Source organism: Elaeis guineensis, chromosome 5 (assembly GCF_000442705.2).
Source record: "Elaeis guineensis isolate ETL-2024a chromosome 5, EG11, whole genome shotgun sequence".
NCBI classification, from domain to species: Eukaryota; Viridiplantae; Streptophyta; class Magnoliopsida; order Arecales; family Arecaceae; genus Elaeis; species Elaeis guineensis.
In genome coordinates, this window is record NC_025997.2 from 18,579,677 (window position 1) to 18,598,965 (window position 19,289).

At 34.4% G+C, this 19,289-nt stretch overlaps 1 protein-coding gene across 2 annotated transcripts; it reads right to left on the minus strand.

Annotated features, from left to right (window-relative positions):
* Nucleotides 1–14,484: 14,484 nt before the first annotated feature.
* On the minus strand, nt 14,485–15,993 carry LOC105045611 (uncharacterized). Of its 2 annotated transcripts, none has more exons than XM_010923961.3 (5): nt 15,710–15,993; nt 15,526–15,613; nt 15,348–15,418; nt 15,194–15,250; nt 14,485–14,870 (listed from the first exon to the last, which is right to left on the minus strand). In XM_010923961.3, the coding sequence occupies exons 1-5, from the start codon at nt 15,818–15,820 to the stop codon at nt 14,706–14,708; spliced, it is 492 nt and encodes a 163-aa protein (XP_010922263.1). In that variant the 5' UTR covers nt 15,821–15,993; the 3' UTR covers nt 14,485–14,705. The 2 variants fall into 2 exon arrangements, with proteins under 2 accessions (XP_010922263.1, XP_073113787.1); XM_073257686.1 differs by having other exon boundaries at nt 14,485–14,867; nt 15,710–15,992.
* Between the last annotated feature and the right edge of the window lie 3,296 nt (nt 15,994–19,289).

Sequence of the window (19,289 nt, forward strand, 5' to 3'; positions counted from 1 at the left end):
AAGAAACTTGGGGTAAAGGCCCATTCAAGAACGGAATTGGATATTGTAGGTTTGGTTGGTGAGCTCATAAATCCAACTGAGTTGATTGTGAACTTAGAAAATAATCGATGTAATATTTTAGTTGGTGAGCCCATAAAACTAATTGGGTTGATTGTGAATCCAAAAAATAATCAGTATAAGATTTTGGTTGGTGATCCTGAAAAACTAATTATATTTGTTTGTGAGCTTAGATAAAATAAATACACTATAATCTATGGATTATAATGAAATTTTTAAGAAAAATTTGAGGAGCGGATGTAGGTGCAGGATTACACCGAACCAATATAAATTTATTGTATTTGTGTTGTGTCTTGTTTTGTTCATTTTACTTTCTTTATTTACTTGCTTTACACTAGTTTAATTTTTACATAGCTTCATTTATTTTTTAATTCTGCTATTGTATATATCATACACAACACAATCACTGAAATTAATCTCATTAGAAGCACATATTTACTTAAAGTTTAATTTAGCTAAAATTTGTAAAGAATTCAATGCCCTCTCTCTTGAATTGCTACTTTTCTGGACAACAAGTGGTATTAAAGTAGGTGCTTTGTTATTTTTGTTAACCTAGCATTCTAGAGTTAAAGATCATGGCAACCTAAATGAAATTCTTATTTAATGAAGGATATTCTACAGATAGACCTCTACTATTTAATGGATCAAATTACATCTATTAGAAAGCTAGGATAAAATTTTTGTATAAGTACATGATTATAATTTATAAAAAATTATAGTCGATGGCCTACGCACACTCAGTGCATTAATTGAGCATGATAAAGAAAAGATCCAACTAAATACTAAGGCAATGAATTTACTTCATTGTTTATTAGACATAAATATATTTAATGTAATTTTTTTATATATTTCAGCTATACAAGTATGGGAGAAATTGGAAAGAACATATGAGGGAGTAAATCAAAAAGAAGAATCAAGCTTCCAAGAAGAACATGAAGCTCACCCCAACCTATGCCTCATAGCTCATGAGGATGAAAAAAAAGTATAGATTAAGGGGGAGCAAGGCATAGAAAAGAAAACTGAGAAAGAGGAAGAAGGTATCGCCAATCTTTGTCTCATGGCTAATGATAATGAGATAAATCTTAAAAAATTTTTAATTTTATATTTAATGAATTATATGAAGCCTTCAATGATCTAATGGATGAATATAAAAAGTTAAGACTGAAAAATAAGAAGCTTAAAAGTTTAAATATATCTTTATCTGAAGAAAAGAATAAAATTTTGAAGGAAAAAGATGATATGTTGAAAGAAAAAAAATATTAGATGAAGATTTTTTTTTTGAAATTTAAAAAATCTCTAATGGACGAAAATGTCAAATTTACAAAAAAGATTGAAATATTGGAGTCAATTGCTGAAAAGTTCACATTTAGTTATGAAAAGCTTCAATTAATATTGAAAAATCTATTTTCTACAAAGCTGAAATTAGTTTGAATTTTTTAAGAAAATAAAAAACAATCAAAAATATATTTTCAAAAGCTTCTTATGAAAATCATTCGATCATTTGCTATAGATGTAATAAAGTAGGCCATAAAATTTTAGAATATAATTTTAAAAGAATTGGCCATGCTTTGGTAAAACAAATTTGGATTTCAAAAGGAACAATGTGTTCTAACCTTAATGGATCCAAGATGGCTTGGGTACCCAAAATTATAAAATAATTTTATAGGTACGTCAAGCATCCAATGAAATGAAAAGAAAAAAATCTTCAAGGATGGATGCTTTGGAATGAAAAAGGATAGGTAATGTTGTTTGGTAAATATTAAACTCTTCACACATCATGCCATCAATATATATACTGAAATTATTTAGTTTAAATATTTAATTTTGATGATTTATAATGATCATATTCCATGATTTGAATGATTCGATCATTAATTAATTTGAAATAATCTTGTTTTATTGCTTGAATATGTTGATCATCATGCTCTTTTTATTCTATGTATTGCATTAAGCCTTGTGAGCATAAATCCTAATTTTAAATTCAACAAGTTATCTTAGTCCCCTCATATCATGTTGTCTTGAGAGACTTAAATTTAAATAAAAAAAATTAATTGGATAACAAATTACTTGTATACTAATATCTCAAATCCAACTTTGACATTCTCATAAGACATGCAATTATTGAAATCTCCTAAGAATTGCATAATCTAAGAACTTCAAGATAAGTCATCTATTTATAAAATATCAAGTGCTTGATGTTGTTGATTTGCAATGCATCTTAGCTTGATCTTTACGCCTTTGAAAATCTCCTAGTTGAACCTAACTCTTAGAGCCATTATCTAGATCTCCTTTGATTTGATCTTACTTGATTTGATCTTGTCCAATTTGATTAGCTCTTGATTCCCCAAATTGATTCAAATATCATTCTGGATCATTGAATTGATTTACTATTGATTCCAATTCAATTTGACTATATTTTCTTTGAATCAAAATTTTTTGAATTATTTTCTGTATTAAGGAGTCGACTCTTAGACTAAAGGAGTCGATTCATGGTTTCAAAAAAAAAAAATTCTTTGAGGAGTCGACCTCCAATTTTACTGGAGTCGACCCCTCATCAGGAGTCGACTCAAGTTTAATAAGAGTCGACCCCGATATCTGAGATGCATTTCTGAAGTAAAAATATTTCATAGCTTTATCATTCTATTTCTAATTTTCTCGAATCATAATTTCTTTCAAACCTCTCTCTCATCAAAATTGAATCTTTCTTTTCATTTTCACCCTATCGTTGTGGTCCTTGTTCTCCAATGGCACCTCGGAAGTAAGTGGCATAAAGGAAGATAAAGTTTCATATAGAAATTTAAAAATTTAGGGCTTTTCCAAATCATTCTCCTATGCAAGAAAGAAGGACCAAGCATCAAAATAATCTTTGAGTTTCTAGAGCAAGAAAAAATTTTAATTAGATAGAAAATTAAGAGACATGGCTAAGAAATTATGTATTCTTTTGATCTATCCGAACTCAGTTCAAGAATTTTTTGGAAACATAAAGCTCAGGATTAAAAATTTAGACTCAAAAGTTTGAAGTGTCCATATTGTATTGGATGATATAAGATTAGCTCGGACACTAAGGACATCTACAGATGAGCTAAAAATTTATCTGCTTTTTGGATTTGCTCACCTATCCTAGATCAGTGAGAGAATTTTATGGTTGCATAAAAATGAGAGTTGAAAGTTTAGTTTTTAAAGTAAAAGGTATGTAGATTGAGATAAATATTGATAATATTGGATGCACGCTAGGAGCACCTCGGATTATCTCAAGCAGTGATATATTTGAAATTTATGTTGGTTTGAGATGATGTCGAGGGTATTGAGAATATCAGTGCTAGTTAGCTGAGTGTAGAAATGTGACTACGATGACCAATTGGATCATCTTCATATTAGTCATGCATCACATTCTCTAAAAGATTTTATTTTGCATACCAGTACTCATGCTATAATAGATATCAGGATTGAGGATCCAATAATTTAGATAAAAATAACTCCACCACCATAGACCGATCAGCCAGAGAGCTCAAATTGATTATTTGATGTATTGGATGAGAATGCATTTATCGATAGAATTTCTATTAGAATCATTCCTTCTGTTTGTACAAAGATTTAAAGGTATACTTTATAGACACAGTAGGTAAGATAAGATCTGATGGAGGTACAATCATTGGTCAGAAAGGAGTCAATGTGATTAATTTAGGTTATCACTTCTACAAGGAAATATGTGCATGACTGAGATTAGTTATTTGGAGATACTAGATCACCCTCTCTATCTAGTCAATCTGGACTTTCTTCTTAAATCTATACCAACCTACTCTCACTTAGGATGCTAGGATTTATTTTTTAGAACTTTAGTGACCCTAGCAATCTATTTTTGGAATCCTTAGGATATAGCTCTCATATATCTTGTTTGCTTTTTATGTTTAAAATAATAAAAAATTAGATAACTTTTGTAATCATATTTTAGTAAATCAATGAAAATATAACCTTTTATAAAACTTAATGTGTTTGATGTGTCTACTTATTTAATGATTATCCTTGTTTACTTAATTGAATATTTATCTTGTTTATAAAACCAAGGGAGAGAAATAAATATAAGCTAATATTAAATTTAAATGAATACTTGATCAACTTGAACAAAAGTGCATGATTTGGAAGAAAAAGAGGGAGAACCAAGATAAATGAATCTCATGGCATTAACTATTAAACTGGGAGAGAATTAAGTAAATCAAGCTTTCGAGTACTAATTATGAAAATAGGGACAGAACATTATTTGAAAAATCATCTTAAAAACTTAATAGGATAAATATTATTAATCTTAGAATAAAAATTATTGATAAATATTTAAATCTTTCTTGTTGTAATCAATTTAATGTATTTTGGAGAAAAATCATTTTTAAACTTTATTTTTTTTTGATGAACTAGTGTATTTATTTATTTTGATATACTTGAGCATCTATATAGTTTTATCCATTTCATATAATTTGATTATCATCTCTATTAATTTGCTTGGATTTGATTGTTATCAAGAAATGAATTTGATTTTTAAACTTAACAAGAGAAACTATTTTTGATTTATTTTAAAAATTATTTTTATTTCTAAAAAAAATTTTATTGATGAACATTTGTACTTTGATTTGTGCTATCATGTGCTTTTGATCATTTAACTTGTTCATTCATATTTATGCTATCACATGCTATCATGGCTTGATCCTATATTTATTTCTAACAATCAATTGATATCAAGCTAAACGCCACAAAGCGTTGATGACTTCCCCATTTCCTCATCCTATTATTGGAATGAAATCATATTCTTATGCTTTATCATGATTGATCATTTTTTTAAATTTAAAAACTTACTCTTCTTTAAGCATTAAGTGGTATCAAATTTTATAAAAATCAAAATTGATCTAAAATTTAGTTCAAGTGATATCAAATTTTACTTTAAGAGAGTTATTATTGGTATCAGATTTTATTTTCTAAATAATTAATATAAATTTAATTATTTTTATAATTGGTATCAATAAAATTTATCTTAAAAAAATTTTCAAACTTGGTATCAATAGTGTCATTCTTGCCTTATTCTTTATTGAGTTATTTTTGATAAAATAATTAAAAATTTTATTTCAAATTTATTTTACATTGATATACTTTTGATATGGTATCATTTGAGATAAATTTGAAAAACTAATAAACTTGAATGAATTGATACCGCTTAAAGAAAGAGAAAGAGATTTTTTTAAAAATATATATATATCTTATAGCTAATTTTAACACTCAAAATCTTTAGCATTGAAAAAGTTGTATCTCTTGGATCTTTAAAGCTCAAAGTACATGTCCAACTGTGTTTATAAAAATATTTTTGCATTTTTACTTTTGAGAATGAAGAGAAGTGCTATCAAGCTTATATTACTCAAAACTTAATTGATACAAAAACTAGCCAAGTTTGAATTAAATTTGATGCATATTTTTGACTCATTTAAAAGGGGGGAAGAAAGTTTCAAAATCTATATTATTTTAAATAGAGAAAAGTTAAATTTGAAAGGAGGAGAACTTAAGTCAAATTTAAACGTGTGTATATTTGAATTTGAATTGATTTTGATGATTCATCTTAAATCTTTTTCTTGGACTTTTTGATGCTATTAAAAAGAGGGAGAGATGTTATGTTGAGTATATGCTTATTGAGTTTATGTTTGAATTAATTATATGCTTATATACTTCATGTTTAAATTGAGTATATGGGAGAAAGATATGCTTAAGATATAAGATGCTCATTTGCTTACTTGAAATATTTATAAAAAATGAGTATGTTTGGATATGTGCCATCTTGAATATTGGTATTTAATTTTGGTGTCAAAACTAATAATGAAAATACTTTGATAAATCTTATTGAAATATTTATGAAGTATGTTCTTATAAGTACTTACTTATTTACTTCATGATTCATATTCATATTGATAAATTAATTGAAATACATTATACTTTATTATACATATACTCAAATTTTATCATCATTAAAAAGAAGGAGATTATTGATTTTATGACTGATTTTGATGATTAAAAATATTGAGTAATTATGGTACTAATAATGTGCTCATGAGTGAATTAATGTAGGATTTTTAAATGCTTAAAATGAAGAAATTATTTGTAGAAAAAATTTTCTCAAAAGAATGATGATTAATGATCAAATGAGACTCAAATAAAAGTTTTTTGAAGCCTAAATACTATGAAAGACCTTAGAAATCAAGATGGAAGAAGTTCTCAAAAGTTAAAGTCAAAAAGCCACTCATGCAAAAGTTTATTCAGTATTTTTTAATTGACTGTTATTCGAGTTGACTCAAATTTCATTCGAGTTGACTCAAATTGAAAAATAAAAAAAAATTTTTTTGACATGCTAGAATTTCAATTGGCACGCACTCGAGTCGACTCGAGTGTTATCCGAGTCGACTCAGAAAATTCGAGTAGATTTGCAAAAATTCGAGTAGACTTATAAAAATTCGAACAAATCTTTGAGTCGACTCGAATATCCAAGCTGAAGTTCTTAGAAATAGATAGAAAGTCTGATTTTTGAGAAAAAAATTTAAGCGAACTTGCAGACAGCTCGAGTTGACTCAAATCCTATCCGAGTTGACTCAAAGTCTAACGGTTAGTTCTATAAAATTTCAGAAGTATACAGAATTATTTATAATGGCTAGTTTTTATTTTCTAACAGCTAGAAATAGTTAGTTTAGCTTTTAAAAAAGATTTAAAAGCTTCCAAACTTAATGAAGAGCCAAGAGAAGAGAATTAAAAAGAGGAACACATCAATTTATATGAGAACCATTGAATATCCTTGAGAGAAAGAAAAGAGAGAAATTAAGTGTAGAATTTTGAGGGTGCTTTCAACAAATTTTTTTTCAACTTCTTCTACATCCTCTCAAGCTTCAAAAAAGAAAAGTTCAAGCCTCAATCAAGCAAACAATCAGCAACTTCTCCGAGCTTAAAGAGTTTGTTTTTCTATTTTTATTTGTGCTAAAATTCTATCTTTTTATATTTTTTTTTCTTTACAAGTTTCTTTGGAGAAAAGAAACTTGAGGTAAAGGCTCGTTCAAGCTCGAAATTGGATATGTAGGTTTAGGCTCGAAACTGAGTTGATTGTAAACCCGAAAAACAATCAGTGTAAGATTTTTATTAGTGAGCTCATAAAACTAACTGGATTGATTGTGAACCCAAAAAATAATCGGTATAAGATTTTGGTTGGTGATCTCAAAAAATTAACTAAATTTATTTGTTAGTTCAGATAAAACTAACGCACTGTAATCTGGGGGATTATAGTAAAATTTGCAAGAGGAGCTTAGAGAGTGGACGTAGGTGTGGAGTTACATTGAATCACTATAAATTTATTGTGTTTGTGTTGTGCCTTGTTTTGTTCATTTTACTTGCTTTACTTACTTATTTTGTACTAGTTTAATTCTTACATAGCTTCATTTATTTTTTATTTCGTTGTTACATATATCATACACAATACAATTACTAAAATTAATCTCATTAGAAGCACATATTTGTTTAAAGTTTAATTTAGCTCAAATTTTTAAAGAATCCAATTCACACCCCCTCTTGGTTGCTACTTTTCTGGACAACTATGGGCACATCTCTAAAGGTGCACCTGACATCTCAAATCTAGCTAGATCTTTAATAACCATTGACTAACAACCTTTCGCCTGATGTCCCTTCACAAATCCTATCGACTCCCTGATATGATGGTTCAAAGGCTACAGACATGCCATTCTATCCAAATAAATGAAGATTTGATGCATATCTTCAGTGGACACAAAGTAGTTCATACTCTCCACATTGACCCTTGCTCAGACTAGGGAGTAGGAGGGCATATATTATGGGTAGAACTTTGGTACCTAGTTCGAAGCCATAAATTAACTCTGATCGTGGTCGACTTATGCATCGGCCACAGCCCTCACATCGGCCATCGACATTCATATTAGCCGCCAACCTTACATGGGCTTCCAACTTCTCACCAACATCTTTGTCCGTAAGCCACTGATCGACGCTTGAGCTACCGACCCCAGCAATAGCCGCCAACCCCAGCATAGTGGTTGAACCCATCTTCACGTGAATTAGATTGCTGATCTATAGATCTAACATCTCATTGTCACCAGGATGACATTCAGACATTGAACACTGATCTAGGAAGGGTCCTAATCCTAGCACTATATCTGATCAAGGGATCTACCATTGATCCACATCTCTAGAGGCACAAGTGGTGGAATGTCAAACTATGTTCCCTTCAACCCCTGCTGATTGCCATATTTGGAAAGGTTGATAGGGGACCCCCATGCCGTCCCATCAAATCATGTCACTTCTCAAAGCGGCTGGCCACATACTGGATAAGGTCCCATCAAATCGTGTAAGCGGCTAGCTGTATGCTAAATAAGATGACATCAACTATCGAATCCCAAAAAATCAGGCTGAACATCTTAGAAGGGTGCTCCCAGGGAAGTCAGGATGCTCTCCTATAACTTTTTCCTTTTATAGCTCCAATGTTGATCTATAAATAGAGATAATTGGGAACCCCCAAGGTATACAACTCTCGCACATGCTTCTTTCCTTCTGTTTCAAATTCCTGACTTGAACATTGGAGGATCCCATCAGAACCATATTTGGTCAGAAATTTATTTTGTAGATCCGATCGCCATCATTTTTGCCAGGCTTCGCCTTGCTCCAGCAACTCTAGCAGGAGCTAGAAATCTGCAGCAACATGAATCAAAGATCTATTGAGACATCACAGAGATAGATGGTGATGAACTTGGAAGCAGGAGGACGGGCAAGATGGAGAGGTCATTACAATTTTATCTTTTCCTTTTTTAAATCATTCATGCCCTCACTGGTATCAGATTTTGCATAGCATTTGAAAAATATTATTTGTAGGTATCGCCTTCAAAGACTTTGTATCTTCACCTCTACCTGTGTGGTAGTGTGAGAACTGATCCAATTGGTTTCAGTTTGGGATGAAGTCGACAAGGCTTGCCGACTTCATCACAATATTTTTTATTTTTTATTTTTTTATTAGATAGAGAAAGGATGATCTCTCACTCGATATCTCATCGTGGTAAGGGATAGGGCTATGTGAATGGCCGGATCAAACATCGTCGATCGGTGTAAAATGGTCGATGGTTGTCTAGGTGGGTTGCAACCCACAAGCCACCGATCTTATCTGCTGTTAAAATCCATCCAAATTTATTGATTTAAAACCCTCCTCCGATCGATTTCTCCACCAAAACCTCTCCTTGCCTCCTCACCCTTTTTCATCCTAATCTCCGATAGCTGGTTGTGCTACTATGTTGAGTGCCGCCACCCTTTAAAATCAATTTTTTTCCTTAAAATCTCAATTTTTGTCCTATTTTCCTCTATCCTGAGTGTTGCCGCTATGAATCTCATAGGAAACTACCACCCCGGCTGAGCTTTAGCATCTTCATCTTGTCGGTGAACTCTTTTCCCTCCTCTTCCATTCTCCCTGAGCAACGCCATAAATCTCCAAATAAAATCTTTTTTTATTTATTTATTTTATTCAGTCATGCTTTTGGGCCGCTGCAGTTATTGGTTGCCACCATCTCAGGGGTATCATTGGTGCCGCCACAGTTGCTGGACCTCGACCTTGCTAGTCGTGCTATTACCATCCCAATGCAACCATCAATCCCCTCTCTTCTCCTTCTTCTCTCCTCTTCTCAATCTTTCTCTTCCTTCTCTTCTTTCCCCTTCATTTCTTCCCATTTTCTTCATTGTTTAGTTGTTTAATTAATTTCTATAAATTCATATGCGTGTTTGTTAATCTCTCTTTCTTAATCTATGCTCTAGATATCGTGATCATTGACAGATCAAACCCCTGCACTGAGTTAGCTCAGAGAAATTCTCTCTCTACTTCTACCTTTATTGATTTGCCCAGATTGAGTCTAATCACTTTAATTAGTTTAATTTTTCTTTAATTGATGAATTAGGTCTAACATAGGGATTTTTAATTTTAATTGGTGGAATTGCATATTTGGATAATGAGAGGATTTGATCATGACCAAATCCATCATATGCAAGTAATTATGATTTCTACCTAAAGATCTATATTTAATAAATATTTAGATCCTAGAATTAGGCGAGACCCCTGGATGTTAAATCAAATTCGATGGTATAAATTAGATTATCTTCTCCTTAGATGTCTAATAGGATGTTTAATTATTTTAAGTTTTGGATAATACTCTTGGCTGGCAAAATATCACGAAAATCTAAGGCAAGAATTTATAAATTATTTCTATCTCTAATGTGTTTTATCGAGAATGAGATTTGATTTCTACATTTATCCATTATTATGGCATTCTATGTAAATTAATTATCTTGTATGCTCTATATGAAAATAATTCATAAAATATTCAATTGAATAAACATGATTCAGTGGATATGAATTATATTTCATTGTATTAAACATATATTATGTGTTACTTCCATTGCTCTCTAGTCTGACCATAATTACACAGATTTTAGATCTAGTTTCCTTTTAGACCTCTAGTCGGGCAATCACTGGTACGCACCGACAGGCGATTTATTATAGTCAGAGGCTAGTTTTTCTTTCGAACTTAATCAAGCGGGGTTAATTACTAGCATGTGCTGATAAGAACACATTCTTCACATGATATTGGAGCTAGTTTTTCCTTCCAGACTTTCGGTGGGATGATCACTGACTCATGACCAATGGAGAATATGTTATAGTCATGATCTAATCTTTTTCAAGATTAGCCATGGGCTGATCATGGCCATAGTCAGAGATACTAGGAGAGTGACAGCAGAAGATCGATCATTGAGAGATTAAAAAATTTATTTCGAGCAAATACATAATTCGAATCGATGTTGATTGATATGGCATACTTTTATACTTATTGAAATATTTTTATAAAAAATCATGAAATTAAAAATTTATTTTTTTATATAAATATTTAAATGAATTAGTGTTGTTAGTAACTTATTGAGCTCGCAAAGCTCACTTCTATATTCTATTTCTTCTCAGATCCATAAGAATATACGAGGATCGGAGAGAAGCAAGGAGTGTAGGATTTTAGTTGCATTTTGTTTAATTTATTATTTGAAATAAATATTGATTTATCTTTATTAATCTTTATGAACCATTTTTTATTGAATAAAGGTATTAGAAGTTTGTTTTTATTATCACAGCCTTACATGTCCTACGGGCATAAATACTAAGGATGTACAGCCATCTGTCGCACCCCTAGCTTGAACCATTAGGTTAAGAGGTAGCCTACTATTTAACATGGATTAAAGACTAGTCATTAAAAATTTGAGTACTCAACTTTTTAACTAAAGGTAAAATAATTAAATTATAAATCTAGTTAGTATTAACTCAATTAAATCTTAGTTAAAACTAACATTAATCAATGAATTGTGATGGAAGGACATATGCATAAATCAAAAAGATTTCAAAGGATACTGATAAGGCATGAAATCTATGACATATGGTAAGCAATTTCAAATAGATTTGAATTTCAGAGAATCCAAATAAGGAAGGAAGTTAAGACAATTTCGAATTCTCCGGATAAGGAAAGAGGTTATAGCAAGTATTTGATTTTTGAGTCTAAATCATGTTGGATCCTTGCTCTTGTGCTAATATAAATAGAGTCAAATAGACCCCAGAAAAATAACCTATGAAAGGGAGACTCCCATAGTTCAAAGATCTTATGGTGAGAGGCTCTCAAGCTTTTATCTATCATTTTATTTTTTTGCAGATCAGTAAGTCTACGAGGTGATGCCCGTAGCTGAGCTATCAAGTTTTAGATCAAGATGAAGATCAAAACTAAAATAATAATCAAGACTGAGCTACCAGGACTGAGATTGTGCTATCAAGTTAGAGGTCAAGATGAGAACTTCGTGGCCGGACTCCCAAGACCGATCTCATAAGACTAATATTAGAAGGCTAAAGTGAGGAACCCAAGACCAACATCCCACAAGTTGAACTTCTATGATTAATCTGAGAAAGCAAAGATAAAATGATCGTTCTGAGGATGTCGAGATGAAGGCAGACCAAAATTAAATCGATCAGGACAAGTCAATATTCTACTTTAATCTTGTTTTATATCTTTCCTTTATTGTTGTTCTTCCAAAGCTTCCCCTAGCTTAAGCATTGGAGAGCTCGATCGGAGCCAATTTAGCTAGTTCTCATCTTCTTCTTTTTTTTTTTTTATGTGTAAATCCATGACTCTCCAAGGCATATTGGTGCTCCATTTTCTACAACTATAAATTGAGTGGATTAATCAATGCCTTCTATATCTCCAAATCTTCATAGGCAAAATTTGAAAACAACATATACATATGCAAATAATATTTTTGGAATGATGTTGATATAAAAACTAGATATTTATTAAGGTTTACATGCATAATTCTTAAATTATTTTTTATTTTGAATATGAAAATCATCTGCAAAATACGGGCGTTCAAGTAGGTCACGTGCTCTGCGTATAGCATCAATAAGTCGGTGGTGCCCGTTAGGTTACGCGTTGGAGACGCGAGGCAATCTTCTTGAAAAATTCATTCTTTACTACTAAATTATCCTAGTCCGAAAAGCTCTGCCTGGAGGTCATTCGGCTTCAAATTTTTATAATGCCCTTCTAGATGACACTTCCATTCAATTATCTTCCCCGCACCAAACTCTAACAAAAGCTTTGCACGTGGCCTTCCTCTTTATGATAAATTATAACAAAAATCTTAGAAATACACCGTTTACCACATTCCGCCCATTGATTTATCCTGGCGAGGGATAAAGCAACGGGCGGGGACCCGCGATTCTTCCAAAAGTAGAGCGCTATCTATCAAAACGCGGTAAGAAATTATGACCCTTTCCACACTGTCGCATTCATCAAGTCTGAGTCATCGTAAGACCACTCGAACGTATCATTCCTGGGTGTGATTTGGCATGACACGTTTCTTGACACGTATACAAGAATATCCCGACCCAAACTTGCGACAGCCTACGTCGATGTACGTTCCAGAGCTTTCCCCTGTGCTTGAAATTGTTACACCAATCATACTCTCAAGTGTCCTTCGTCGAACTAAAAGACACCATAATTATCTCATAAAAAATATTATTCAACAATCAACAAAAATTATATAGAACGGATCGTATTTTATAATTTATTATATTTTTTCTTATCAATTTTAAAAATAAATTTAATTTTTTTAAAAAATTATTAATAAAATTATTAATTTTATAATTAAAAAATATTTTTTTATTTTTAATCTATTTTTTAACGATACATACTATATAAACATATGATACATACTAAATAAATTAATTATTAAATAAATTAATATATATTTATAAATAAATTAATATATAATTTTTAAAATATAAAATTTATCAATATAAAATATATAACTAGATTATATATACTATAAATTTTTTTAATATATATCCAAAAATAATTCAATACACATCTACAGATAAATTGATACATATTTTATCAAATTTAATATTCATCGATATAAATATAATAAATGATCGATTGATATATATCTAATAAGATATTCATTCGATATCTCAATATATATTTTTAGATAAAATAATATATAATTTTTATAACATAACACTAATCAACACACAGTATATGATCAAATAATATATATCAAATAATTTATTAAAATATATTATAAATTTTTTTGATATACATTCAATAATAATTTAATATATATTTATAAATAAATTGATATATAATTTATTAAACTTATTATTCATTGATAGATAGTATATAATCAATTGATACATAATTAATAATATATTTCTCCGTAACCCCAATATATATCTTTAAATAAAATGATATATAATTTTTATAAATTTTAGACATAAAAATTTTAGAAAAAAATAAATTTGAAAGAGAAAAAAATTAAAAAAAAATTCATAAATAAAAAGAATGATGCATAAAATTTATAAGAGAAAAAAAAAATCGAAAAAAAAATCTCATAAATGAAAGAAATATCTTGATGAAAAAGATAATAAATAAAAAAAATATAGACAACCACAAAAGATCTTAGATGTATATTTTATTTTTTTATTATTATAATTATGAATCTAAATAGATTTTGTTAGTAAAAAAACCAATTTCTATTTAATTTTTAATTTTTTTCATTTAAAATATAAAAAAATATGATATAAAATTAAATCCATATCATATGATGCCTGTAATGTCCGCCAAGATAACTAGCATAAACCAAATACGTATATTATATTGGAAGAAATCACTCTTCTGACTTCTGAAGTGACATAATAATGCAAGCCAAAAAGACCACGAAAGTAGCACTGGCAAACTTTTTTCTACGTGTACGGACCTAAAGAAGCCACAACCACTTTACTTTACACATAATCTATAAGATAAGAGGCGTGCATCAAAAGGAATCAAATTGCAAATGATACACCAAATCATATTTTTAAGTACAAATATTAAAAACATCGATGGAATTTCGACAGATTGAAATCAGACGTTCCAGAATTGTCCAATTAACACTGGAGACCAGAGTAAGACCGGACAAGATAAATTAAATTTAAATGGACCAACCGACAATATTAATAAATTTTCTTCTAATTTAAGCACGCACAGTCAGCCACGAGACCCAAAGAACGATCACCGCCGCATCGCCGTACGCGGCGCGACACGCGTCCTACTCGAGCCATCGGACGGTCCACGGCGCATGTCGTTGGGGTGGGCCGCGCCGAACCCGGTGGCCCCGCCGTCGCCGTTCACCATGTCCGCCAGCATCTTCTGCAGGTCCTCCAAGCTATCCGGCTTCTTCCCATTTTATCCACCAAAAATTTTAGGGAAAAAAAAAATAAAGCAATAAATCAGCCTCGATGTTTAAATTTCCTTCCCACTATACCCCTCTAAAGGGCATTTTCGGCATCTCAACACCGAACTAGCGTGGCCCGCACGGGGACCTAGATCCGCGCATGCCGTTCCTCGCCACCACCGGACGGCGGAACTGGATGGACGGCTGATCTCGTTTCGAGGAACAGCGAACGGCGGATCGGGCACACGCATAGAATGACATATGTGGGATGTATGAATTATGAACGAATAATTCGATGAGTGTTAACAGCGGCCAGGCGGCTTACCTCCGTTTTCACGCTATCCATCATCGCCAGCATTTCTTGCATGAAATCAGTGAAATCCTGGCCGTCCAATTCAATAATTCAAAATAAATCAATTAATCAACAGAATAATAAGTACAAATAATTGGGATTCTTATATCAGCGAGGAACACCAGACCTCGTCGTCCTCCTCGAGGGGGTCGTAGAGGCCAGCGTCGTACATGGTGCGCTTGCCCCTGTCGGAGAGAACTGCGGGAACACCGGATCGGAGTCCACCCCCAAAAACGCCGTCAGCCGACGTCCGTTAACGTAAGGGAAACCAACATGGGGGTACGGAACGAGGAAGATACACTTACCGGAGTAGGCCTCCTGGATCCGCTGGAACCGCCGCTTCGCTTCCCCCATCGCGGTCGGGTCCTTCGCCCACCGGTCCGGATGCCATTTCTTACAGAAAAAAAAAAAGGAAAAATGCTTAAAAAAAGGAAAATTAGGGATATTAAAAAGGAGAACGAGAGAGAGAGAAGAGGAAGGAGGATATACCAGGGCTTGCTTGCGATAGGCGGTGCGGATATCGGTGGAAGAGGCGTTCCGCCGAGTCCCGAGGAGGGAATAGTAACAGGAGCCGTCGGATCCGGCCCCATCAGCGTCCATGGCCAGTGATTTATCGCATGGACGGTGGAAGATCGGTTAGAGAGGGAGGGAGAGGAGATTCCGTAAAAAATGAACGGAAGAAAAAAACAGGGGAAGGGGGGTTGGTATTGGATTTATAGGTGGAGAAGGGAGCTCTCGAAAGCTAATTATTTTTCTTATGTTTTTATTTCTGGGCTTGAAGGAGAAAATATCTTCTGGGGTCACCGGGATTCTTTGGGCCAAGTTGCTGGTTTTAGGTGGCAGTGAAGGTTCCAGAGATTCCCAGTCCCTAGATATTTTCTCGGGTAGAAAATGATTGGCACTTTGGATGGGGGTTATTTACGGGAATGACATTGGGTCGGGGGACTTTAGACTTTTGCCTTGTTGTGCACGTGTCGGAGAGGACGCCGTGTCGTTGAACGGTGGGAACTGGGAAGAGGTGGTTGGAATCTGTTGTCCAGATCGTAGCTGAGTGCCGTGGATCCTTTTATCCTCCTGGTTGGACGTGCAAACGAGCCTGGCTTCTTCATCCGAACGCAGCAGTGATCCAGCCTTTGTAATTAAACTTAAATAGTAAAATATTTGATTCTGAGGCTTACAGATTTAATTAAATATATATTATTAATAATATTATATTTTTATAATATATTATTAATTTAATATTTAAAATATAATATATATTTTATTTTATTTTAATTATATTTTTTTAATTATGTCCGAATTTGAATTCGAGTTTGAACAAGACTTGATTAATATTTGAGCCGATTCAATCTAGTATATAGATTTTTTCATAGCTCGAGTTGAGCTCGAACTGAAATATCAAAAATTAATAAATTTTAAATTAAATTTTTAATCAAGTATTATGAATTGAGTCGAATTTAAGTCTGTAGCTATTCGATTTAGCTTAGCTCGATTACATCCTGACTTCTAGTGATGGAAGGAGGTCAAGGGCTGAGAGTCAAAAAAAAAATTAAAAATAATTTTTCTCTTGTTAAAAGGAAAAGTAGATTAAACTGTGAATCTAAATCAATACATTATCTTTGGCATCTGATCAGACATGATGATGGACAATTCACATTGAGCCGGGAGGATTTTTTTTTTTTGGTAAACGAGGGGAGTAAGATGCTCTCGTCATAATATATTTACGATAAAAGATAATTACAGCATATGTTATAGCTAAGATGGGATAGGATGATAGAAGTATAAAATATAGATCCCAGCATAGATGACAGTGGGATGGGGGAAGTCATATGAGGGTACTAGCTGACCAACATTATTATCCTTAGCCTAAGGTTTAGCGATAGAGATTTTCAGCAGGGCTTCTTTTGAAGTCCGATCAAGCTGAGAAGGGATCAAACAATCTGTCAACTTAGGTCCATACTATTTAGAGGCTCGATCGACCATTAGCTGAATTATTGTAATATCTAATAGAAGGATCCGATGTCTAAAAATGCTATTCCCATACGTGATCCCTGATGAAGAGAGCTTGTGACTGAAGAAACTCAACGTCTAGTAGTAAATTGTTGTCCTCAATGCCTGACTGTTTTCAGAGCCTGAGAGAGCTGAGAGCAGATGTGCAATGCTTGGATGAGGGGCAATCAAGAGCTAGCCTATGAAAGTGGTGATTGCTTTCTTTGCCGTAGCAGAGGGTATGGTAGCGTGAAATCGAAAGATTCTGGAGTTCCGTTCTTTCTAGAGGCACCATATAGAGGTGATGAACAAACATTCAACGACAAAAAATCTAGCTTTTATCTGAGGAGCAAGACACCATGAGTCCCAGACCTCAGAGAAGGATGATGGTAGGTCAGGGATGTGGAGAGCTGAAAAGATGATGCACCAAAATACTCTGGAGAAAAAACATTATGTCATAATATGGTCTAAAGATTCTCCAGATTCACTACACAGGGGCAGGATCTATTGACATTAACTCCCCTTTTGATCAGATTTTTTGTTGGGTGGATGTCTGGCCAGGACACCACCTCCCAAGATCCTTTAGTACCACGCGATGCAGCAGGAAGAAAGAAGAAACAAAAAAAAGAAAAACAATCAAAATACATGGATCAACCACAAAAGGGCTCGCCTCCACGGGGCATGCAAACTTCACTATGAAAAGAAAATTTTACAAGAGGAGACCTCACCCTCAACCCTTGTACACCCAATTCTCTCTCATCTGAAGTTCTCCTCACAAAAGCTCTCTCTCTCTTGGAGACCCCCCTGAACCCCTGAAGAGCCTGGCGACCGCTGTCCAGGAGCCTCCTGCTCCTTCTCTCTCAGCACCCTCGCCTCTCACTCTCTCCAATTGGATTCGTACGGCTCCGTACGGCGAGAAACCCAAACAACTCCTCCTCTGTTCGTCACAGTACCCTTTTAAAGGGTTAAACCGAGTTTAAACTTGATTAGAGAGGGATTAGGAGTCCTAAACAAAGCCAAAAAATCCCCTGAACTGTCGGATCAAGACCGCAATCTCTCTGGGCTGTTCGATCGCACTCCGATCCACGGAATAGTACCGTGGACCGTGAGAAATGCGTGGAAAATGCCCATGCGGTCCACAGGCCCCACCGTGGACCGCCCGGTCCACGGTGGACCGGGGCAAAGGGTCGCGGGCCTGGGTCGCGCGTCCCGCGCGGGCCTGGGTCCCGCGTCCCACATGCCGCCTCCTGCGGCCACGCCGCTGCCGCTCGCCGTCGGTCGCCGGCGGTCCTCTGTCGCCTCGATTCTCATGCCGACTTCAAAAGCTCGTATCTCCTCCATCCGAGCTCCGTTTCAGGTGATCTTGGTCTCGTTGGACTCCGTTTTTCGCCGCGAACCTCGCTGTGGGCTCAATGTAGGCTGAATCTTGAGGCATCAAATCCTAACAATCTCTACCTCGACTCGATATTCGGCCTCCTCCAAACTCCGAGAGCTTCTGGATCTCCGCGCCCCCATGCCCTGGGGCAATCGCCTGCTGATCATAGATGGGCAAACATAGGAGTCGAGCCAGGCTGCTCAATCCCATCTCCATCGTATGCTGTGCTCCTCCTGACCTGAGACCTGCTCGGGCCATCATCCTGCGGCAATAGGAATCTCACCTTACGACGTCGCCTCTCGTCCTCTCGAGTCTCCTGTCTCGTGCCCGATCCACCTCTTGGAGCTCCATCTCGCTCTGGGCTCCACCTGGCTCCCGAAGCTCCACCTCGCACTGGGCTCCCTGCTAGGTAATAATGTCCTCTGCTCCCCTTCTTCCCCTCCAGCACAATCCTATCGCCGCGTAACACCCTCAGGATTCCTCCACCAGCTACCATCCTGTAGCCTCTCGAATCCAGTCTGCTAAGTGAGATAAGATTCCGCCTAAAATCGGATATGTATCGGACCTCCCCCAATCTCCTCACTGCACCATCATGTGTCCTCCAGCTGACCATCCCAATGCCTCTGATCGCACAGCTCGATCTATCCGGCAGATATACAGTGCCCTCACTGTTCTCTAGGGAGTCAAACTGCTCATCTCTGCAAC